The following is a 24597-nucleotide window of genomic DNA, read 5'->3' on the forward strand; positions in this document are numbered from 1 at the left end:
TTTATCTCTGCAGTCTTGATGGAGAATGAGATATTCCATATCGTGTAGTATTCTTATGACTGAGAGTTGTTAGCTTAAAGTTCCCAACCTTATTTTTCTCTGTGTTCATCATCATATTAAAGTATTTAACTTTTCCCATGAAACAGAGGTAACTGCGAACTTGTGTTGTTGATTTTCTGTGGTAGATGCTAGTTTCCTGACTATGTGAGCTTGGCTGTGTGCTCCTCCCTTGTCAGTCTGGCAGCTGCCACCTCCCCATCATGCCTGCTCAAGGAGCTGGCCTCCCAGTTTCCTCTTTGGTGAACTGTGAACCCTTGTGTGATTGGACAGGATAGTGAAGGTCATTAGCAATTCTCTATTAAAAATCAGCAAGGCTCTGAATGAGAAACTGAAGCATCAAGTTTCTGTTTTACGGCGGGGACATTTTTGACTGATGAATTCAAAAAATCTTACAAGTTCTCGTTTAATTATTGTTTTGAGGCTGTGTTGCTCAAAAGGGTAGAATGTTCTCTTCTTCAAGATTAACCTTTCAGATGAGCTCAATTTCTTATAGAATTTGGCCATACTTTTTATTCAATATTATAATAAAATTAAGGAATGTTTTTGCTTGCAGGATGACATTTTTTATTTAATTGTTAACTATGGCAGAGATTACATATAGTTTACTAATTTATAGTATTCCTAATCTTTTGTTGTTTCTCAATAGATCTTAACTGTTAATGCAATAAAAATTGTAAATATGGAAAATGTATATCCAGTATTTAAAATATAAATAATGATCACGTGTATATATTTGATACTGATTGATTGAGGCAATAATCATGACTATTTTCAAAAACACAAAAATGGCATGTGTCTGGGTAAAAGCAGTTTCATATTAAAGTTAAAGACTCATACTTTTAAGGTGCCCTGGAGATTGTCTGGAGTGACCATTTCCCTCATTGTGAAGACAAGGGAGATAAGTGGATGTGAATTACCCATGGTCAACATTTAAAGGAAAATCTACACAAGTCTAAAACTTTAGGCGCCACTTCAATTTATTTAAAGGATAAATTTTTGGTCCCTCTTTAGAAAGTATGTTAATATTTTACTTCCAGGGGCTGTCCCCGTGGCCGAGTGGTTAAGTCTGTGCGCTCTGCTGCAGGCAGCCCAGTGTTTCGTTGGTTCGAATCCTGGGCACGGGCATGGCACTGCTCATCAAACCACGCTGAGGCAGCGTCCCACATGCTACAACTAAAAAAAAAAAAAAAAAAAGGACCCACAACGAAGAATATACAACTATGTACTGGGGGGCTTTGGGGAGAAAAAGGAAAAAATAAAATCTTTAAAAAAAAAAAAAAAAAAAAATTTGACTTCCAATATTTCCTCATTCTTGGCTCCATTTTATGTCTTTGTCTTTTTCCTTTTCCTATTTCCTCTCTTTTTGTTTTTAATATATATTATGTTGTGAAACTACTTGCCCCATTAAAGTAATTAGAGATGCCTTATAAAATACATACAAAATTGAAAAACAAAACCTTGCTGAGAATCACTGGGCCAAGGGGAATAAGGGCATCAGAACTTAGATGTGGTGAGAGGGAGGGTTAGAGCCCCAGGTTGGAGCCTTTAGGAGCAGTACATGAAAAAGCTAGAACTTTGCCTCTCTAGGTCCTTCTAGCCAAATAATGCAGCCACTTAACTTGTATTCACTGATGCTACCAGAAAGGTTTATGAATAAGATTGGCCGCATAGTACATACTAAATAGTTACTTTCTGTTTTACTGACCTATATTTCTAACAGCTTAACGTTTCTTTCAAACTTTGGTAATTGTTAGAAAATATTTTTCATTTACCTAATCACAGGTATTAATGTAGAAAAGAGTAATCAATATGAGAAACAGAGCCACAGAAACATCGGAATCACTTTTAAAAGTTTCACTTCAAGTCTTTTGATGATAATTTCCTAGGGTTTTTTAGAGAAGTTATTTATATTACAGTGTTGTGGGGGTTTTTTGTTTTTTTGGTTTTTTTTTTTGCTGAGGAAGATTTGCCCTGAGCTAACATCTGTTGCCAGTCTTCCTCCTTTTTGCTGAGGAAGCGTTGCTCTGAGCTGACATCTGCTGCCTATCTTCCTCTTTATGTACGTGAGCTGCTACCACAGCATGGCCACTGACAAACGAGTGGTGTAGGTCCATGCCTGGGAACCAAACCTGAGCTGCTGAAGTGGGGCTTGACAAACTTAACCACTAGGCCACTGGTGCTGGCCCTATATTACAGTTCTAGTGTGTGCTTTAGTGAGAAACTTCTTTTACTAATTGACCATGTGCTTTATTTGACAGGGTCCATATCCGTTACAAAATGAAGTTGATCCAGATCTAATCAATGCAGGTAAACTCACCCATTACATGTTTCTCCAGTGTTTTCCTTTGCTGTTAATTTAGCTCTGTGTCGAATAATAATAATAACGAGTTGATTCCTTGTCTTTTCCTGGAGAGTGCTCCAGTGTATTTTTCATTAAGGAGGAGAGATAATCCTTCCTAGTCCCCTCTTTGCCTGGCTTGCTGGTTAGAAGTCTCCGCTTATTTAGGGCAGCCTAAGGTAAAGGAGAAATTGCAGGTGGGGATACAGATAACGACAAGGGCTTTGGTGGGTCGATCAGTCAGAGTCCTGGCAATGTAGAGAGAGCCCTCTCAAATGGAGTAATGAGAAGAATTACAGGAAGGGGCAATTCATAAGGGTGTGAACAGGATTAAAGGAAACCAGAAAAGCATGGTGAAGTACCACAGGGAATTATTACCATCCCTAGGCCTTAAAGGGCAGCTATGGGAGAGGGCCACCCAACAGGCGCTGTGGCCTTTGGTAGAGGAGTACAGCTATCTTGCAGAAACCTGGGGCGGGTGGGTGTGGGGATTTCCTCTGCTGGGTCTTCTGCTTGTGCCTCCCGTTGGCCAATCCCAGGTTGAAATAGATGTGCCTTCCCAGGATGAGAAGGGTGGAGAGTGGATCCATAAAAAGAAAGGATCTGGCACACTGAGGGTTTTGTTGTTGATGATACTGTCCTCGAGTCCTCATTGGAGTGGGAGAGCATCCTTCAGAAGTTCAAGGGTGCTTAAGGGTGTGCTCTGTCACTAAGTACGGCCCAGTGATGTGAGTAATAAATGCAGAGTTTCCTTGGATTGGGTACTCTAGGCTTCTCTTCTCCTTTGTTCCTACACTCAGATGCTTTGCCTTTTATTCTTAGCCTTTTATTTGGGACATAGAGTCACATGTAGTAGCAGCCTAGAGGAGGAAAATTGGTCATCATCACTGCCTGCGCTTGAAGCAACACTGCCACCATGTTGGGGCTGAAGATTGTTATTAGAATGGGGCTGCCTATAAGAAGCTAGTTTTTATGTTTAGCATGATTTTCTTTACCCTTCTTTTACTCCTGTTCACTCTACCCACACCTAAATATTATTCTTACTTCACGTTCAAAAATAGTATGTGTAAATCTCCGAAAAGAAGCAATATTAGCTGAATATAAAGGCCAGCTGCCAAGTAGAAAGGATGTTTGAGACTTGGAATTTTTGGAAGTAGAACAGCTTCTGGTCGAATAGTTGAATTAGTTAACACAACTCAACTCTGAAAGGCCCACTGTGATAAAGCAATGACATTTAACCAAGGCTGTAATTTAATTGTACTGTACCCTTTAGCAATAGCTCATTGATCTGTGAAAATATTTGCTGCTTGGTTTAATTAATTTATGATGTTAGCGAGTTATTTGCAAAGTGAATAACTCCATTTTCCAAATTTCAGGCTTGAGTTCATAAAACCTGCATTCCTTTGAAAAGTTGTTATTCTTTTCAATGACGTTGTTGGACAGTAGGCGTTTCTGATTCCATTGAGCTTAAAAGTAGTTCCATCCTAATGAAGCCACCAGTTTTATACTTCAACTTCTGAAATACCACATACAGTCTTAAACTGCTTGGTAAAACAAGAATTCATTGCTTTTGGGAAACCAAGCTGCAAAGCAGTTTAATAATATTCAAATACTCTCATCAAAGTCCTCTTTGGGATTTATGATGCTTTTGACTTTGGAACTGTCTAAATTAGGGAGGAAATACTTTAAGCTAGAGAACCCAGAATATAAATTGGTGGTTTCCTCAACTTCCCAAATTTGACACTTACCTGGAAGATCAGCCTATTGTTTGTGTTAATTTGAAAGGATTTTTATAGAATCCCTCGGAATGAATACAAAGAGTTATGTTTCTGGGTGTAATCAGTGTAATAAAATTTTTAAATAATAGAACTATTTCTAAGGATCTCTTTTTCTAAATAATAATAACCTCATATGATTATGTAGCAATGAATTACCACTTATAAAGTACTATCTAGTGTATAGCATACTTTTTCACATGTATTATACCATTTCAACCTCGGATGAAACCTCATTATACAGATTGGGAAACTGAGGCCCAAAAAATGAAGGGATGTGCTCAAGATCACTTTGCTAGGGAGTGGACACTTGCAGTCTCCTGCTCCTGGCCCCTGGCCTTTTCCTCTGTTCATTGAGCTACAGTCTCTGATAAGCTGACTTTTACAAAGGTGCAGAGGGCAGTGCTTAGAACATTTCAGAGGTTCCATAAGGTCTGGGCTTGAACCTGCACCATTCCAGTGCAATTATGAAATTTCTAACAAGTCTCATGTTGTAGCTTTCATGTTAATGTGCATTTTGTATTCTTCTCTATTTCTTAATATTATTTTCTTATTTAATTATACAAATAATGTTTTAAATGACTTACCTTTGATTGAAACTGCTTTGGAAAGAACCACCATGTTAATCTCATGGCATATAAATATCTCTGACCACCCACTCCCATGTGCCTCTACAGCAGAGGTTATCTGTGGGCAAGGGGGGTGATTTTACTCCCCTGGGGCATGTGATAACGTCTGGAGACATTTTTGATTGTCACACCTTGGGGAGTGTTACTGGCATTGAGTGGATAGAGGCCAGTGATACTGTTAAGTATCCTACAATAACCAGAACAGCCCCCCATACTCCCAAGAGTTATCCAGCCCCAAATGTCAATAGTGCCTGCTCTAGAAGTCTGGGTGCCACATCTGAAGAAACACAGGCCTGCAGACTAAGGTACAAATAGTACAGCATTCAATATCTATCTCATGGTTACAACTGACCTTTCCAACTTTATCTTTCACTACACCCTCCAAGGATGCCTGTGTCCACCCATTCTGGCTTCTGGGTCTATTCTGATCATGACTCGTGCTTTCCTTCCACCATGTGTTTGCTCTTCCTGTGCCCTTCACCATATTTTTATTCTCTTCTCTTCCTTTTCCATCCCCATCTCCTTATTGGTAATTTGCTATTGAAATGCATTATACCTCTCCTTTCAAGTCCCAGTTCATTGTCCTCCCCAAATCCTTCTGTGGCTGAAGTGTAGTTCCCAGACCCACAGCATCAGCAGCAGCATCACCATCACTGGGGACTTGTTAGAAATGGAAATTCTCAGGCCCTCCCACTCACCTACTAAATTACAGACTCTGGGCATTGAGCTCAGCGGTCTGTGTTTTTATAAGCCCTCCGTGTGATTCTGGTGGGTGTTATAGTTTGAGAACCGTTAGTTTAGGGCACATGTGTTTTCTTTGTAACACTGTTCAAAGCACGCAATAGACATTTATTTGATATTGAGTGAATGACATGTTAATCATGAGCTAAAGGACTCAGTAACTATGACATTGAATAACTATAGTGCCCAAATATCATGAAAGGATCTAGACATACACAGAGAAAAATTGGAGGAGACAGAAATCAATCAGAAATAGCCAAATAAGTATCTTTTTCTTTAAGATACTGATTATATTATTGGTTATAGTTGTTTCTTGACCAAATTTGGACATTGTATTTTAAAAACATGGACTCAGTTTTAGGATATTTATTTTTGTTTAGGTATTAGATGTTTAAAAATGCTGAAAATTAACTTTGCTTCTGAAGAATGTAATTTGTAAGATGCCAGAATGTTAACAGGGGCCTGACAATGACTTTGTTTTCATGAGAGTTGTTTATTGGACCCTTTAATAAAACTATGCTTCATAAATCACATGAGGAGAGCCGAAGCTCTCTCCATTGATCTCAAAGTTTCCTATAAAGTGGCAAATACTGCCTTCTATGTACCAGCAGATGGTGGAGATTGCCCTTTGAAAGTCATTGCGATTCAGCACATCAAAAAAAAAAAGAACTGAAATTTTTATGTTTCTCTGTTTTTTTGTCCTACAAATTCTTCCTCCTTGCCTCTCCTCCTCAGAATTGGTGAGGAACTAAATTTGCTGGACCTGAAAGCTGTGTTAGGATAAGGTTTAGTTGCATTGTGCCTGTCCTAAAGTCTAGGGTTCACAGGCTAGCTGTATCACCCCACTGTATAAGCCAATTGCTGGGTCCTGAACATTATCCCTAGAGGGGCGACAGCATTGTCTCTTTGCTAAGTAGGTTTGGAGTGAGGAATAATAACAAAGACAATAATAAAAGCTAATGTTTATGCAGTCCTTTCTCTATGCCAGGCACTTTGAGTAAGGACTTTACATGCATTATTTCATTTAATCTTCCAAATCTTACAGGCTGTCTAAAAGCCCCTACCCGTCACATCAAAAAGTATTTTCCAAAGCTTTTTAGCTCTGTGGTACTTTGAAAGATGTGAAAATGTTTCCTTTGTTTAGAATCAAACTCCTTTGGGATATATAAATAGTCTTACTCTTTCTCTATACGTGAGCTCAAATGAAGGGGAATATTGATGGAGACATTAGCTTTCTGGAAGACTTGAGAAGCTGAGGCTACAGCTGTGTTGCATGATCAGACCACCCTGATCCTGTTGTGTCTGGGAACATTTCTCTATTCCAGTCTTGGAATCACGACTTTTCCTCCCCTTCTGTTTGTCTGCCCTATTAAACTGGAGTAATGAGTGGGATGTTCTCCGACAGTTGACTTATCTTTGGCAACACAGTATGTGAGCACTTTTCTGGTCGAAACCCGAAGCTTCTCCTCGGCACCTGGCTCCTGAAGAGACAGGAAATAGATAACAAGGAGAAAGCAGCTCAGATATACGTTGGCCAGTATTAGGATGTTATACCCTGATTTCATCAAAGTTCTATGGTTTTAACAAAAACTTATAGGAGCAAGAGAGGAAGGATGAGGCAGGGAGAGAAAGAGAGAGAGACTGAAAGAAGAGAGTCAGGCCTAATGATGTTAGGAGTTCTCAGTGGGACCTCTCTTTCTAGAATATTCATTGATGTTTAAGAAATATCTGAGGGGAATCTCCTGGGTCATTCCCTGCAAAGTTGCATTTCTTCATATTTATTCCACAGTCTCTTTACTCTAGTGACTGTGCTAGCACTGGGTTCTGACAGGTGCATCTCAGGAACTCCTTTCCTCCTCCACTCCTGTTAGCATTCAGCAGGGGCTTGGGAAGGGAGTGGGGCTGGTGGGAGGTCGGGATGGGTACAGCCAACAGCAGGGTGCATTGCCTGCAGAGAATTTCAAGACAATAATAAAATTAAAACATGGTCTGTTTTTATTATCACCATGCAAGGGCAACTCTGAACAATGTTAGTGACAAAATGCTCCTCTTTGTAGGGTGGACAGTTCCCCTTGTGTCCCCCCATCCCTGTTGCCGCTGTGTTTTGGTAAAGGAAGCCTTAGTTCTGTAGGGGACAGAGAAGGCATAGACCCCTGTCTCCATGTGATTTCCACTCTTAGAAATCTAATAGTCTTTTCTTTCTTTTTCTTTCTTGTGTGTGTGTGTTTAGGCAAGGAAACAGTTACTGTTCTTCCAGGAGCTGCTTATTTCTCCAGCGATGAGTCATTTGCGATGATTAGAGGGTATGTAATAACGGAGCCCCTCATGTTTCACACAGTGTGGAATGAGCTTAGTCACCCTGAGTGTGTTAGCAAGGCTCTGACACACAGCCACATCTCCCAGCCAGAAAACCATCATGGGTTTGTTTGGCTGCACCAAGATGTGAAATTATTCACATTGAATGTTGGGAATTGGAACCTCCAGCTGCTATTATTAAAAGAACCCCCTGAATGGAATATATATTTGTATGCCAACTATACTGAAGTGAACATTTTTAGGGTTCTTTCTGAGGATATCCTAACATTTTCTACAAACGGTGTGTTCATTTTCTAGCTAGGGTTTGTCTGCACATGCAGCCCCATTCTCATGCGCCGAAGGAAACAAACTCACTGTGTACACCTGTTTTTAATTTGTTTTTGGAGACAATATAGGCTATGTATATTTTTTAAAGAACTCTTAATGGCTGTTTCTCTACATCAGCTTGAGCTGATCTATTTGGAAATCAGGTGATTGGTGGGAGAAAGCAAATGTATTTTGAGGATATAGAATTATTTATTTTAGTTGCTGGCAATTTCAAGCAAATGGGACATAAAGCTTGTCAAGTTTGCTTTATATTTCCTCTTTTTCTTTCTCAGGGGACATGTCAATCTAACAATGCTAGGAGCAATGCAGGTTTCCAAATATGGTGACCTGGCTAACTGGATGATACCTGTAAGTAGACATTGTATTATTTTGAATTATGCTGGTCAGAATAATTGTTTTTGAAATACTAAGAAAAGTTTTGTCAAATTGCTATGAGAGCACAATACAGTTATTAACAAAGAAATATTTTAATGTGTATTTCTTATTTGAATCAAATTTTAATTAGGCAAGCACTGAGAAATATTCAGCTTTGCCAGTTTGCTATGTAGTTGGGACTGAAAATAGGCAAGATCAGGACCAAAGCAGAATTTTCAATAAAGAAATAGAGTTAGGGAAAATTAAAAAAAAAGATGGTTTAATTACAGTCAGATAAAAGAAATACAAATATTTAGCATAAGTAACTTTTATAACTAGAAAGAACAATGAATGAGTTCATTAATTTTATGTTAATTCTATTATTTTCTTATTCACAGTGATTAAAGTCCTTTCTTGATCAGTGAAGTGACCCCATAAATAATCAGTCACATTGTCTTCCATTATGGCATACAAAGCCTGTGATGTTTAAATAGGCTTGTGAAATGCAAACAGTTTTTGTTTACTAATGACCCATATTAAGGAAAGAACCTCTTAGAATTAGCTTTGGAAGAAGGACTGTAATCAGTTAGTTTATGAGTGTGGTTCGTAATGTTCCAGGTTGTTGCTTTCTGATACATGTATGGAAACAAGAATGAATGCACATTCATGATTATGAGCTCTTTTTGGCTGGTAGCTCTGATTACTCTTTTTATGTATGTGTTTAAGGATTTCTGTTTCTGGGGCTGGCCCGGTGGCGTAGTGGTTAAGTTCACACACTCCGCTTCCGTGGCCCGGGGATCACAGGTTCAGATCCCAGGTGTGGACCTAGCACCGCTCATCAAGCCACACTGTGGAGACATCTCAAATAAAATAGAGGAAGGTAGGCAGAGATATGTTAGCTCAGTGACAATCTTCCTCAAGCAAAAAAATAAGTAAATAAATAAAAATAAGGATTTCTATGTGTTTCTCTGTAGCATCAGCTAAAAGGAATTTGTTTAAGTAACTGAGGCTGGTGTTTTATGATTTGAAAGTTTTTTTTGAAATCTTTTAGATTTTTCTCTAATAATTTTTGAGGAAGGTGGATTAGTATAGTTGATCACAATGTTAGACAGAGATTATGTTTATTTGACTCTTTTGATCTAATACCTCCTGTAATATTATTTTAAAGTTTTAATGATTATTAAAGCCCTGATTCTCAAACTTGGTTGCATATTGGAATCACCTGAGAGTTTTAAAAAATATTGATGCCTGTGTTCCACCCCCAGAGTTTCCAGTTTATTTAATCCGGGATGTAGCATGGACGCAAGGCATTTTATAAGCAACACTGGTGATTACAAAATGTAACCAAGTTTGAGAACCAATGTATTAAAAAATGATCATAATTCATATTTAAAATGTAATGGAAAAATGTGATTGACCAATTAATAGTAAGAAGCCTTAGCAAATTATTGATTATATTATTATTTTAGTTTAAAAATGTTTGTCATTCTAGATCAGCCGTAGTTAATAACAGTTGGCAGCTTTTGAAGGCTTCAAAGAAATCAGGGAGGGTCTCCTGAGCATCGTACTGTGAGTCAGATTGACAGTTTATGGAAATTCTTACTTGTGTAGGAAATCAGAATGAATTTCTACTTTCAAATTTTAGAAGAAGACCATATGGGTAGTTGAAGGAGCGCGGAGAAGCAAGCCCTAGGTTTTAGCCCTGACTCTACCAGTACTTAAGGTGTGACCTTGAACATGTCACTTAAGCTCCTTGGGTTAAAGCATCCACACCTATAAACTGAGGGTTTGAGACTAGATCATTTCAGGGGTCCCATCTGGCTCTCATAGCAGTTAAGAGTGAGGGCCATGTAGTGAGACAGACCTAAAATCCTATCCAGACCTAAACCAAAAATCCTATTTTTGTCATTTGCCGGCAGTGTAACTTGAGATACTTGTCTACTTTTCCTTATCTGTAAAATGGGAACGATATAATACTACTTACTTTATAGGACAATGTAAAGGAGTAAATGATGTAATGCAATCAATGTACATAGCACAGAGATTGACATACAGTACATGCTAAATAAACAGGTTGTTATTATTTCATGGGTTTAGAGGGAGAAGTTGGGGTTACCTGGCAGAGAAGGGAATAGCATTGGTTACTGTGAACAAAAGAAATACCTTTTTAAATATGTCTGTTTCGTGGGACTGTTAATGAGTTTTGAAATCAGTTTGCACAGTGGTCCTGGATATAGAGCAGAAACACGTTCCACACATTTTTGCCTTCAGGGAACTTGGACATCTTTAAAAGTCACTATACGGTTTGTTTATGTTATGGTTTAGCACACAGTGCTGTGAAGGCTGGAAGCTCTCATAGTGAAAGCATACATTATGTAATTGTCATTTGTAGGAAAGATTTTCCAATGTGTGTCAAATTTTTGCATATCCTGTTGAGACTCCTGTGAATGATTTAAAAATCGGTGCGTATTACTTGGTAATTTTCTTGATACAATTTAGAGCTCATGAGTTTCCAAAGGACTGGACCCAGCAGGGCGGCGATGGGGAACTCTGGAGTTCTGAAGGAACACTGAGAAAAGTTAAGCATAGAGTGTTCTTGTGTCTGGTTCTGCTCTTTTGGTAATGAAAGTTGGGGTCTGATGAACATTTCTTTTGTTCTTTTAGTAACTAAGAATCACTTCTTGGCTTCTTTCTATGTTGTGCACAGTGTATATTTTGATTCCTTTGGACATAGGATAGCTTAAGAGTCAAGACCATGAGCTTTAGTTTGGAAGAGATCTGATTTGAATTTCAGCTCTACCTCTTACAGATGATACGATCTGGAGGACACGTTTTTGTCAGGATTAAGTGAGAAGAAAATGAAAAGAGAATGCTAAAAGCATTCTATAAATAGTGGGTATTATTTTCCTTTTCTTCAATGTTCTATTGCTTAAGATTAAAGAGAGAATATTTGCCTTAAAATACGTTGTCATAATGAGCAAGACTATATTTTACAGTCAATAGTACAACCCATTTATCCTAAGTTCGTATTCAAGTACCAAAAATTAAGCCCTTTGAGGACACATTTCTTGCTCTTGTTAGTTATGGATAAGATACAGCATAGCCTCCTTATATAGTTTCAGTGAGCAATCTATTTCTATTTGTCCCAAAGATTTATGTTGATTTATAAAATTTAAATATATTTTTATTGCAAGATCTGGCAGTCAAGAAGCTGCAAAGTTCAGCTTTATTATATCATTTTTCATTTACATTTATCTTTTTACTGAGTTTAATACTCTTTCAGTGGTTGTAAAGCCTTGAGTTTCTCTGCCCCATGGCATCCCCATCAATCATTACAATGTCAGATTATAATAAACATTATACTTTTAAGGGCGGCCAATGGTGTGGATGCTATTTGTCTTATTCTTTAATAGCTTCTTAGTCTGCAGTGTTGGTCCCATGTACCCAGATTTTTAAAAATTCTGCCCTGAGCATCTGAAGAGAGAAAACTGGACAAAACAGTAGTTGGCTCCTTTGTGTTCCCTGATTATCGTGGTGGCAGTAAAACCCCAGGCAAGCCACGAAAATGTGGCAAGATGTACAATCCATTGAATCTGCATTCAGGACTGCTCTGGCCTTCTTGATGCCTATTTTTGGAAAACAGCTGCCATAGTTTACTGACTTGTGAAGGGACGCAGATGTGTACAATCAACTATGAGGGCTAGTTGTTGAAAGCATGCAACAGTGGCCCACTGGACAGGGCTGCTGTATATGAGTAACACAACACCCAAGGGACCACTCCTTCTATTCAGGGAGAATTGAAATGAGGCATTCTTAAAGCAAGGAGAACAGGATGTTTTTGGTGTTTGTTTTTCCCTCACATTTTTCATTTCTTTGTGCCTTTGAAAAGAATAAATACAAATTAATGTTGTACTCCTGTATGCCACATATATGAGTACATAAAATTGCTTTGGTCTTCTAGATATGATGTCTGTTTTAAATAAGCTAACTCTCTAGGCTTCCTGTTTGTACAACTAAGGGAGTTTATGTTCATGATTCAGTGTTGTGTTTTAGTTGCATCAATTGTAGTCTAAATATTAAACCCATAGATAGAAATATAAAGATTACAGTATAGATGAAGATATAAACATACAGATATAGATATGGCTTTGTCACATTGGTGTCTTGTTCATTGGTCCCAAGGCTCAGGAAACTGCAAACCATTGGTAAGGAAGAAGGACAGGTGTGAAATATGTGTGTGATAGTATGATGCTTTTACAATTATTTAGCAATGCTCTTGCCATATCAGTGTAATGTAGTGGTAAGTGTACAGAACTTTGGAATTAGAAAGACCTGCGCTTAAACACTGGTTCTATCGCTTATTGGTGATGTGGCAAATCATTTCATGTTAGTATACTCATTTGTAAAATGATAATATTTAATATACTAATTCTTGGGATTAAATTAGTTCATTGCTTCAACAGATATTTATTAGGCGTGTATTAAGGGTCATGCTCTGTTCTAGCCTTTTGAAGATACAGCAGTTTACAAAACAGATGAAGTTCTCCACATTATGGAGCTGGTGTTCTAGCAGGGGTCAGCAAATATGGCCCATGTGCCGAATCTGGCCCACTGCCTGTTTTTGTAAATAAACTTTTATTGGAACACAGCCACATTCATTCATTTATGTATACCTGTAGCTGCTTTTGTGCTGCAACAGTGGTCACATATTTGCAACAGAAATTCCATGGCCTGTAAAGCCTAAAATATTCACCATCTAGCCCTTTATAGAAAAGTTGGCCAACTCCTGCAAACTGTGAAACTTGTTCATCTTTAATTTGAAAACTTTCCTCCTTATAAGCATGTAATGCTCTAAATTTCTCTCTAAGCATGATTTCCAAATATTTGGTGATTTTCCACAAAACTTTGTGTTAATTTCTAGTTTCATTCTCTTGAGGTCAGAGAATATACTTAATATGATTTCTATCCTTTTAAATTTGAGGTTTATTTATGGTCTAGAATATAGTCTTTCTTAATGACTGCACTAAGTTCACTCTGGATGTGAAAAAAATGTGTATTCTGCACTTGTTGGGTCATGTTCTATAACTGGCAATTAGGTCAAGTCAGTAGATAGCATTGTTCATTTCCTTTGTCCTTTTATCCATTACTTAGAGAGGAGTGTTGAAATCTTCAGCTGTAATTGTGCGTTTGGCTATTTCTCCTTTCAGTTGTATCACTTTTGCTTCATATGTTTTAGAACTCCATTACTAGTTACATTAGTACATATTTAAGATTATTTTCTCAATAAATTGACATCTTTATTATTATATCCCTCTTCATCTCTGGCAATATTTCTTATTCTGAAGCCTACTCTCTGATATTAATATAGTCACTCTCCATGGTATGTCCCTTTCCATTCTTCTACCTGCAGTCTATCAGCATCTTTATATTTAAGCGGGTTTTGTATATAGTTAAATCTTGCTCTTTTATTCAGTCTTATAATCTCTGAATTTTAATTGGATGTTCAGGCCATTTACGTTTAATGTAATAATCAACATGGTTCGGTTTAAATCTATCAGCGTATGATTCCCCCCCCCCATTTACCCCATTTGTTCTTTTTTTCTTTCTCTGTTCTCTTTTGAATCAGTTAAGTATTTTTTATGATTCCGTTATATTTTCACTGTTGACTTATTTTCTTATGTTTTTTTAGTGGTTACTCTAGGGTTTATAATACACATCTTTTATTTATCAGAGTCTACTTCAAATTATGTATCACTTTACGTATAATGTAAGAACCTCACAACAGTAAACTTCCATTCCCTGCCCTCATCCTGTTTGCTCTTCTTGGTCATACATTTTATTCTGCATATGTTATAAATCCAATACTTTGTTATTATTTTTGCTCTAAACAGCAAACTACTTTTAAAGAGATTAAAAAGTGAGAAAAAATTAGGTATTTTATGTACTTTCATTATATAATATGTATTAATGTAATATAGATAAATTTTATATTTTCCCAACATATCTGCTCTTTCCTTTGCGTCAATCCAGATTACCTTCTGATGTTGTTTTCCTTGTGCTTGAAGGGCATTGTTTGATGTTTCTTGTAGTGCGAGTCTTATAGATGTCACTTAGGTTGATTCTTTCAATATTTGCTTTTATGCTCCGTTAAGGTTACTTGAAGAGCAGTCTTTAGTTTCAGTCTCATTATTCTGACTACTAAGCCGATTTCTTTCTAAAGGCTCTATAGGACGCCCCATGTATTATGAGGCCTTTTCTCTCTGGCTAGTAGCAATGTGAATTATTCCAAGACCTATGAGAATTCTGGACGTCTTTTGCCTGATACTTCCTAGTGGTTCTTTCCTAGGCCTTGGATAATTTCCTCTCATATTTGCATGCATCAGTACTCTGCCAAACACTTGAGGTGAACCCTCTGCAAATCTTCAGAGATCTTTCTCTCTGTGTAGTGACCTTCTGTCTAGTATTTTGAGATCCCAAGACAAATTCTAGTTGCCTTGGTCTCTCTCAACCCAACAAGACTGCTAGGTTCCACCTGGGTTCCCCTCCCTGCACTGCAGCCTGCAAACTCTCTCTAGGCAGTAGACTGGGTGCAATCACAGGCCCACCCATTGGCTTCCCTCAGAGATCACAGTCCTGTACTGCCTGTTGTCTAATGTCTGAAAGGTATTTTTTCTTATGTTCTGTCTGATTTTCTAATTGTTTCATACCATTAATAATATTTTTGAATTTATGTCTTTATATATTTTTGAATGGTTTTCTTAGTATAAATCCCTAGAAGTAGAACATCTTGGTCGATTTTTTAAGGTTTTTGATACTTATTGAGTTACTGTCTAAAAAAGTTATCCCAATTCACACTCACACTGTTCCCACTCTATTACCAACACTGGTATCAGCTTTTTTGTATTCTATAATTCTATTTTATTATTTTGTGTTTCTTTAAAAGCTGTCATCTGGGACTGCGTAAAGAGCAGGCAGTGCCTTCCTTTTCTGGATGGGCACTTAATCTGCTTCTCTTTTGTTCTGGAGGCCTTCTGTTTGGCTTTTAGCAGTTATTAGCTCTTATCAAATATTGTCCCAGTGCTGCTGTCTTTGGTCATTTTAAAAGCCAGCATTGATGATGACTATTCTGTGTTAGTAAATGTGTCTTAAGAGACCAACTGTAAATGTATGTGTGTGAGAGCATGTGAATGCGTGTGTCTGTGTGTTGTCTGTATCCAAGATATTGAACCAGCTTTACATGTGGGATGAAATCAAAGCATAACTATTTTTATCTAGTGTAGTGCCTTTAACTTTAGTCACTTACGAAAGCTTTCCCTCTATGACATTTCAGCTCATTCTCAGATAATAAACTGTCATTGGGTCACTTTAGTTCACAGACTCTGTCTTGATTCAGGAATTAAAGGGTCCAGTCCAAAATAGTGAACAATGTTTCAATATCCATTTAAAAGCAATGCATCTCCTTTCATTGTTGCTCCCTGTCTATAGGCAGGGCAGGTCGCATGCATTTGGGACAGGTTACATGGCGTTCCTTTGCTTTTTCTCTCCACTAGCTTCCTCCCCCAAACTCACTGTTTGCCACACCAGGGTCAAATTTCAGGAGAAAGGGAAGGCGAGAAAATAGGGCCGGAAAGTTCTTACATAGCTGGTGACTGGTAATACTATGAGCTGGCTCCACGCTCTCCCATCCTTTTAGATGTTTAAAGCTGATCCCTTTCTCTGTGTGTGGGGGGTCTTTAGAGACCCCCCTTCTGGGCCCCTTCTGCAGCATCTGCCTGATAGATGACGACTGGATGTTTCCCCAGCAGCTCCTGATTTCCCTCTGGTCTACTTCACACATAGACTCTCTCTGATAGAGCCCTCTCTTCCTTCCAGGGCACCTGTTGAAAAAAGATTAGAGTATCTTGAGACTGGCCCTCTCCTACATGGCCCACATTTGGGAAGCACTCATGTGTTTCTTGTCCCACGGGCAGTGAAAGTATAGTTACTTCCCCCAATCCACCACTTCACCTTTCTCAGGTAGAAGGCATTCCCTAGCTGCAAGGACTGTCACTCAGGCTCTGTTGAATCAGGGGTTGGCATATACTTTCCCTCTCTTTAGTTGCTGAGGCAGATGGGGTAGGATCACAGCACACTTTTCTTCAAAGTCCTCCTTGTAAAATCCTCTTCTGTCTCCATACTCTACTCCTTGATCTTGCCAAGGGTCTCAAGAGTCTAGGAACTTGTTTTTGACCATCTTCTCTGTAAATTCTGCTTCTGAGCATCTATCCCACATGCTGGCATCTCATAGCTGTCATATTTGAACATCAGTCATAAGCAAGGCAAAAAAATTCCCAATCTAACCTTCAGTTGCTGCCACTTGGGCTTGTGGGCCTGCTGTTTCCTTGCTGCCTTTATTTCTCCCTTGTAAGCTCATATTCAGCTAAGCCTCCATACATGTAGGGATGTCTTCTGTCTGTGATTCCTGTACATCATGGTGATCCCCCAGCCTTTTCTGTTTCCCAACTGCCCCAGACAGAAGAGAGGACCATGGAAGAACCTAGCCAAGCCTTGGTAGAGGGAATCAACTGTACTGACTCAATGGATGGACTTTTATTTCCCATGCCAATTAGAGACATATTTAACACTTGCACAGTTTCCAAGAGCAAAGAATGATTCCTTCTTATACAGCAGTTTAACAAATGAGCATACGTTGTAAAAAAAGACAACTTAGTATTAGTGGTTTATGGATTTAGGGTGTTATTACAAACATAAGCTGTTTTTATAGTTCTTTGCTTGGATACTGTATTTGGTTACCCAAAAATACTTTTATCTATGGCTATGTGGAAAACATTATGTTGAAACATAATCCTTAGTTTTATTATTTTCATCCAGTATTTTTCAGACTAAAAGTATGCTTATAGATCAACATATTTGACATATTAATTTTATAAGGAAAATTTCTCTTAGTTGGAAGCTCCTGTTGAGTAAAAGCTATGATTAAGGTTTAAAAACCACAGTTAAATTATAAGTCCAATATTTTTACATGGAGGGAACTGACGCTTATTAAGCACATACCATTGGCTGGATACTGTGCTATTTATTTGTATAGTTATTGTCATTTAATCCTTATAGAACACTGTGAGTTAAATATAACCATCTTGTTATAGATGAAGAGACGTAGGCTAAGAGAGGTAACTATTCAAGTTTACCTGTGTAGCACGTTATAAATGGAGATTTGATCACAGTCTCCTTTATTCTTATGTGCTTTATATTCTGCTGCATGGTTCTTTTGGGGGCTCTTTAACTAATGCCTTTCATTGTCGAAGCAAAACCACCTGCAAAATGAATAAATTTCCTTACAGCATTTCTGTAAACTTGATAAAGAAATTATTGTTTCATCGTGTGGGATAAAGTCTATTGCAATTGGAAGGATACATGTTTGTATATATGATGCTAGTTCAAGGCAGGGGTTTTGAAAGGTGCTGGATTGACCAGTTACATCTTCTTTCTTCTGCATTTTATCATTTTTTAAGTACTCAAATTCCAAAGTCTCCACTGCCTAATCGTGTATAATTAACATAAATCTCATGTATGAAATATTTTATCCATTTTATGTACTGATTTTGGTTTTTTTTTGTTTTGTTTTTTGTTTTTTTGGAGGAAGATTAGCCCTCAGCTAACTACTGCCAGTCCTCCTCTTTTTGCTGAGGAAGCCTGGCTCTGAGCTAACATCCGTGCCCATCTTCCTCTAGTTTATACGTGGGACGCCTACCACAGCATGACTGCCAAGCAGTGCCATGTCCGCACCCGGGATCCGAACCAGCGAACCCCGGGCCGCCGAGAAGGGGAACGTGCGAACTTAACCGCTGCGCCACCGGGCCGGCCCCTGATTTTGTTTTTTGTAATCTACCAATTGAAGAGTTCTTTGGAAGAGTTAGGTCCTCTACTAGAATTTTTATGAAATTAGCTTTCAGTATTTGTGTGTGTGTGTGTGTCTGTGTGTGTGAGTGTATGAGGAAGATTGGCCCTGAACCACATCCATTGCCAATATTCCTCTTTGCTGAAGAAGATTAGCCCTGGGCTAACATCTGTGCCCATATTCCTCTATTTTGCATGTGGAATGTCACCATAGCATAGCTTGATGAGCAGTGCATAGGTCTGCACCAGCCCAAAGCAGAGCGTGCAAACTTAACCGCTATGCCACTGGCTGGCCCCAGCTTTCAATACTTTTTAAATGGGAAACATTGAAACATAACTGTAGAAATATGGGAATCATTGCAAAGGGGAGTGCTAAATAAAAGTTTAAAAAAAGATTAAAATTAAGATCAGAAAGGAACGATAGCAAATTCATTAACAAGTCAGCTCCCTCAGCCCTGGTTCCCACAAATGTTAATCTTTTAGGTAGGCAAAGGAGGATGAGAATGTGAAATAGACTCTTTGGGATATCTGAGTTGTCAGCGATCTTAAAGAGATTTTGTCTTTGGATTGCTATCTGAGTCTATTTTTGCTCTGGAGGAAAGGAAATATTTCTCTCCTTGCTATGTTTCATATGATGTCTTTGTGAACGACTGTTTAGCTCTAAAAACTTTGACTTTTAACTGGAACTCAGGTATATTCAAACCAGAGACTGAAAGAAAGGTGAGCTAGACATCTGATTGATTCCAAGTCATGGTGCTACATGGCCTCAGCAACTCTTGTAAGAATCTGATCACATACTCTCCATCTCCTCTGGTGTTAGAAGGCAGACTCCTATGTATAAAATGGGAGTTTGGTCATCTTTATTTTTTAATCAATCTGTCTCTTCTCGTCTCTTCTCGTCTCTTCTCTTCCGCCTCCCCTCCACTCTCCTCTTCTCTTTCCCTTTATAGAGAGAACAAGCACTGAGTGTGATATTTTCAATAAATATCCCTTTGGCGAATGATATATTTGTATAACTGAAGCAGCCCCTTCTCATTAAATGGCCCACTTAAAAGGAGGGGAGGAAACATAAAAGTGATAGATGAGGTCTCCTAATAACCAATTATTAGTAAATTTATCAATAATGGTGCTGCTGACATGACTTAGCAGGGAATGAAGCCAAAGGGCTGAAGACAGTGTGACCCTTCAGCTAAAGGCTAATGAATCTTAAAGACTAAATTTTATTAATTGACTGGATTTGGCATTTCCAGTTCATGAAATCTTTGCTTCTTACTTTACTCCTTTGGTTTAGAGATAATTTTTGATCAGCACTTTTATTAACAAGAAAAGTGTTGTTAGGGAAAATTTCAAATATATGCAAAAATAGAATAGTAAAATGCATATATCCAGGTTAGATAGTTATCCATTCATGGCCAATCTTGTGTCATCTATACTTCTATTCACTTTTCCCCCATCCCAGATTATTTTGAAGCAAATCACCCACATCGTATCATTCTATATATAAGTATTTTAGCATTATCTCTGAAAGATAAGGATTCCTTTTATAAACCACAATTCTGTTATCCCATTAATGTTAAGGAATTAAGGATATAATTTCTTAATGTCATCCAGCCATACGGCGCCCTAATTTTACTGATGGAGCACCTGAATCTGGAGAAATGAAGTGACTAGGCCCAAGTCACAGAACTCGTTAGTAGCCAAGCCAGTACTGGAGCTCATCTCTCATGTCTCGTAGTCTTATAGGGATGCTGTGTCCACTATATGAGGAAAAGTTTCCTTTTGAAATACAACGTCCCAATACAAAGAACCTTTCATTCTTCTTTCAAGAACACTTAGAAACAGCTCTGTGTCTCGGTGAGGTCACTGAACCTTTCTAGACCTCAGCTCTTTATTTTTAAAATGTGATAAGTGGGATAGGTTTTATTTAACAACATTTACTAGGAGCTTTTTTTTTTTCATATTAGGTGTTGTATTAAGTGCTGTGGGTAGAGTGGCGAGCAAGCCTATAATAGTCCTCCTTATGAAGAATCTTCTTTCTGTGGTGAATATGGTAAAAATCGAGATGAGAGATTTTACTGTGCAAAACCTGTTGTACGCTAAACGTTAAGTAGGTTGATTTAGGAAGAACTGACGTGTTTACAATAGTGAAGTCTTCTTGTCCACTTAGATGGTCTATTTTACCAATTGTTGAGATCTCGTTTTATCTCCTTCATTATGTTTATTCCTAATTATTGTACAGTTTTTGTCAATATTTTGGGCTGGGTATTCCATTTCAATTTCCAAGTAGTCATTGCTAAAATAAAGGAAAACTATTGTTGTCTATATGTTTATCTTATATCTATTCACTGTATTAAATTCTCTAATTAGCTATTATAATGTTTTTTACAATTCAGGTCTTTTAAATTCTACTCTTATTTGCTTTCTACTAAACCACACTGTCCCTAAAAACTAATAAATAAAGTAAAGCATTTGAATACAACAAGCAACAAGCTGAATCTAACACAAAATTATCTTATTTCCATGTAAAGTTTAGAAAAAATGAATCATGCACTTGGCCACCAAGAAAACCTAATAAATTCTAAAAAGTACTATAAGTATATTATATTCTCTAAGTCCTTGAAATTTGAAGGAAAAAAAAACCCATTCTTCTGAAAAAAGTATCAAATCTTTTTGCTAGTTGTGATCTCATACAAATTACTTTCTCTCCTTTGGTCTAATCCAGAGCTGTCCAAAAAAACTTGCTGTGATGATAGAAATGTTCTATACATGCTTTGTACAATGTGGTAACACAAGCCACATGTGGCTTTGAGCCCTTGAAATGTGGCTAGTGTGACTGAAGAACTGAATTTTTAAATTTTACTTAATTCAAATTTATATAGCCACATGTGGCTAGTCTACTTTATTGGACAGTGCAGGTCTAATCTATTAAATTAAGGTCTTGATCTCAATAAATCCCAAGTGAACCCAACTCTAAAATTTTGTTTTAATTTTCCAGCTGTGGATTTACACATTTCTGAAGATGTTATGATATAATGGGAAATTTGAATACTTAGAAAAATAAACAGTTGAGAGGTGGTGGTAAAATTTCAAAATTTTCATACCCAGTTCAATCTTTCTAAAAGTTATGAGACCTAGAAATCTTCTACATTAAATAATTGAGCCTTTGGTAATCTAAAGATTTTTAAATGCAGAGATTTATTTTACCAAGGGTTGGCTTCTAAAAGTCAGCCCTACGGTGAAAATCACATTATTCAAATTACACTTAAAAGTCTCTTTTACTTCTTTATTAAAGGTTGGAAAACCCATCAAATCTGTCTCACATTCTTTCCCTGTAGGGCATTGAATCAAAAGAGAAATAAAAACTGAAATTATAAATTACCCAGAAATTAATGAAAATAAGAACTTTTTTGTAGAATACAATTAAAATTATACTCAGAAAAAAAATGGAAACCCTTAAATGCCTTTATTATTTGCAGAAACTGCGTTGACGCTACTAGCTTACTTGCATTCCTTAGCAGTGTGATGCATGTGGTGTGGCAATGGTGAAGGACGTGCAGCATTTTGATCATATTAACACTGGGATGTGTATTGTTAAGACCTTCAGAACAGTGCTAGATCAGGTCGTGGTTGTTGATGTTAAGAACTAGGTAGGGCAGTTGGCTTCCATTTGGGGGTCATGTGACATGTGTCTTTAAACCCTAGAGTTATCTTGATAAGTTCACGTTATGGGAGGCATGTGGGATTGAGCTGAGTGAACATCAGTTTCCCATCTCCCATCTTACCCTCTTTCCAGAACTTCACTGTCTAAATAGAATGCCAGGAAAAATCATCAGCATTTTTTTTTTTTTTTGAGGAAGATTAGCCCTGAGCTAACATCTGCTGCCAATCTTCCTCTTTTTGCTGAGGAAGACTGGCCCTGAGCTAACATCCATGCCCATCTTCCTCCACTTTATATGTGGGACTCCTACCACAGCATGGCTTGCCAAGCGGTGCCATGTCTGCACCCGGGATCTGAACCGCAAACCCTGGGCCGCCGATTCAGAATGTGTGCACTTAACCATTGTTCCACCGCGCCGGCCCCTCATCAGCATTTTATAGTTAGCTTTCTCTCCCCTTTCTTTTCCTTCCTCAGTTAGTATAATGGAATTTTCCTAAGCAAAAGGGAGATGGAGTTTTTGAACTTTATTGTACCCAATAAATTCAACATTGCCCATCTTATCACTTTGTAACTCAAGTAGATCATTGGAATATTTGTAATAATACTTCATTTATAGAGAATTATTACAGACTAAGATACCCCATATATAGGATATTTTTAGAATATCCAAGTTTAGCTGTATAAATACCAATTTTAAATAAAATTTTGGGTGGAAAATCAGATTACCAATCTTGTTGTGCATAAAAACAGTAAATATATTTTGCACAGAGGCCTGACACAGACTCCTTTGGGGGAGGCTCATAAGCTTTAACTGAAATACATGAGATTTGACATGTTTTAGCCACTCATGATCTGTTCTGCATGTTTCTGGATTGTAGTCATAGGCTAGAACGTTCACAGTACTGGATAAGGGAATTTTTGATTGGTGAGTTGTTAACTATGATTTGGGCCCTATCTTCTGTTTTTGGAACCACTACCTTCTGGTAAAGATCATGTACTTATTGTCAAATAATAAAGGGCCAAAAAATTGCACATTAGAATGAAGACAAATAAGCATATCATCTAAATAATCAGACCCTGAAAACCTAATTCACAAACAATATAGAAATAACTCTCTTAAAAAACACAACATTTTTCTTACTGCCAGAACTTTATGAAAAATAAACTTATTACGCTGGCACTTAGAAGCTTTATCAGCTAACATATTTCCATACTGAATGTAACTTCTGCTCATAATCATGTAGTTTTTAGGAAATTTAATTTTCTTAAATCGTGGCTTTCAGATTGGTGAAAGAGGCATGGTTTGTTTATAAGCACATTTGGAAAGTTTTGTAATTTTAGTTGTAAAGGATCTAACTGCATTTTTAGAAGTTGTCTAAACCAAAGCTACATAGGGCATCTCTAGGCTTGCTGCCTGCCTCTCAACTAAATTAATTAACACCCTCCAACAGACTAGGAGCACTAAGAAAGAAAAATGGTGCAATAAGTTCAACATAATGGACATTTTAAAATAGGAAGCATCTTCTATGGGGATTCAATTACCTCTTTCCGGAAGCTAGGGAGAGACTTCATCCAATTCTTTTTCTGACTTCTTCTATAACTTCAGGTAATTTACTTAATTTTTTCTTGTTGTATTTTCTCTTATTGTAGAGGAAAGCTTATTATATCTACTTAGTTTCTACAAGTACTGTTTAGGTAATGAGGAATTGTCTTCATAAAATTGAGTTTATTGAAAGATGCTCAGCATGGAAAAAGTGAAGCATAACAAGAAAAATGAAATAACAATAATAAAAAATAGAAATGATACATTATGTCATAGAACAAAGGTCCAGTTCGTATACCTAATTTTTTTCAAACTTGTAATGTGGTTGCAGAATGTTGTTTTAAAAGGTCCTCATTACCACGTTTGATTTTTTTTTTTTAAGCACTCTATCAGAAATCTAAGCTGTCTAGCATTGGGCCATGAGTATCAAAATAATAGTGACTTGGATGGTAAAGTTTATTTATTGGGAACAAGAAAACAAAACACAAAAAACACAAAACACACATATGGTTTTCAGAATCACCTTTCTTATTCTTTATTCAGGTACTAACTTGGGACTTTTTGTTCTGTTCGTGTACTCAGTATTGGTAAATGGTGGGTTCTGCAAAGGAGTAAAGTTCAGTTACTATAAGAAAACAATCTTAGCTGAAAGCAAATTCATTTTATTTTGTATATGTGAATTCATAGATTCATTTAACTGTCATGAATTTACTTATTTTTGGAGAGTCAGATGTTGCAAAGCCTTTTAGCAGCAGGCTTAAAGAGTTATTAAGAGAGGCCCTCACAGGGGGAAATCTGAGAACCAATCTCTGTTTTGTTTTCGTTTTGGTGAAAAAACAAAAGCCACAGGAACAAACCACATACTGAGTTTTTTAAAAAAAATAAACTTTGTATTTTGGAATAATTCTAAATTTACAGAAAAGTTACAAAGATGGTATAAAGAGTTTCATATGCCCCTC

General features: G+C 37.4%; 1 protein-coding gene across 1 annotated transcript in view; it reads left to right on the top strand.

Moving 5' to 3' along the window:
• Positions 1-24597, top strand: part of OXCT1 (3-oxoacid CoA-transferase 1) — a 129155-nt gene that overhangs the window by 64998 nt on the left and 39560 nt on the right. The window contains exons 11-13 of the mRNA XM_008539040.2: positions 2319-2367; positions 7774-7846; positions 8459-8534. Of these exons, the coding sequence (XP_008537262.2) occupies positions 2319-2367; positions 7774-7846; positions 8459-8534 (198 nt within the window). The remainder of the gene's footprint in view (positions 1-2318; positions 2368-7773; positions 7847-8458; positions 8535-24597) is intronic.

The sequence above is a fragment of the Equus przewalskii genome, chromosome 20, assembly GCF_037783145.1.
Source record: "Equus przewalskii isolate Varuska chromosome 20, EquPr2, whole genome shotgun sequence".
NCBI classification, from domain to species: Eukaryota; Metazoa; Chordata; class Mammalia; order Perissodactyla; family Equidae; genus Equus; species Equus przewalskii.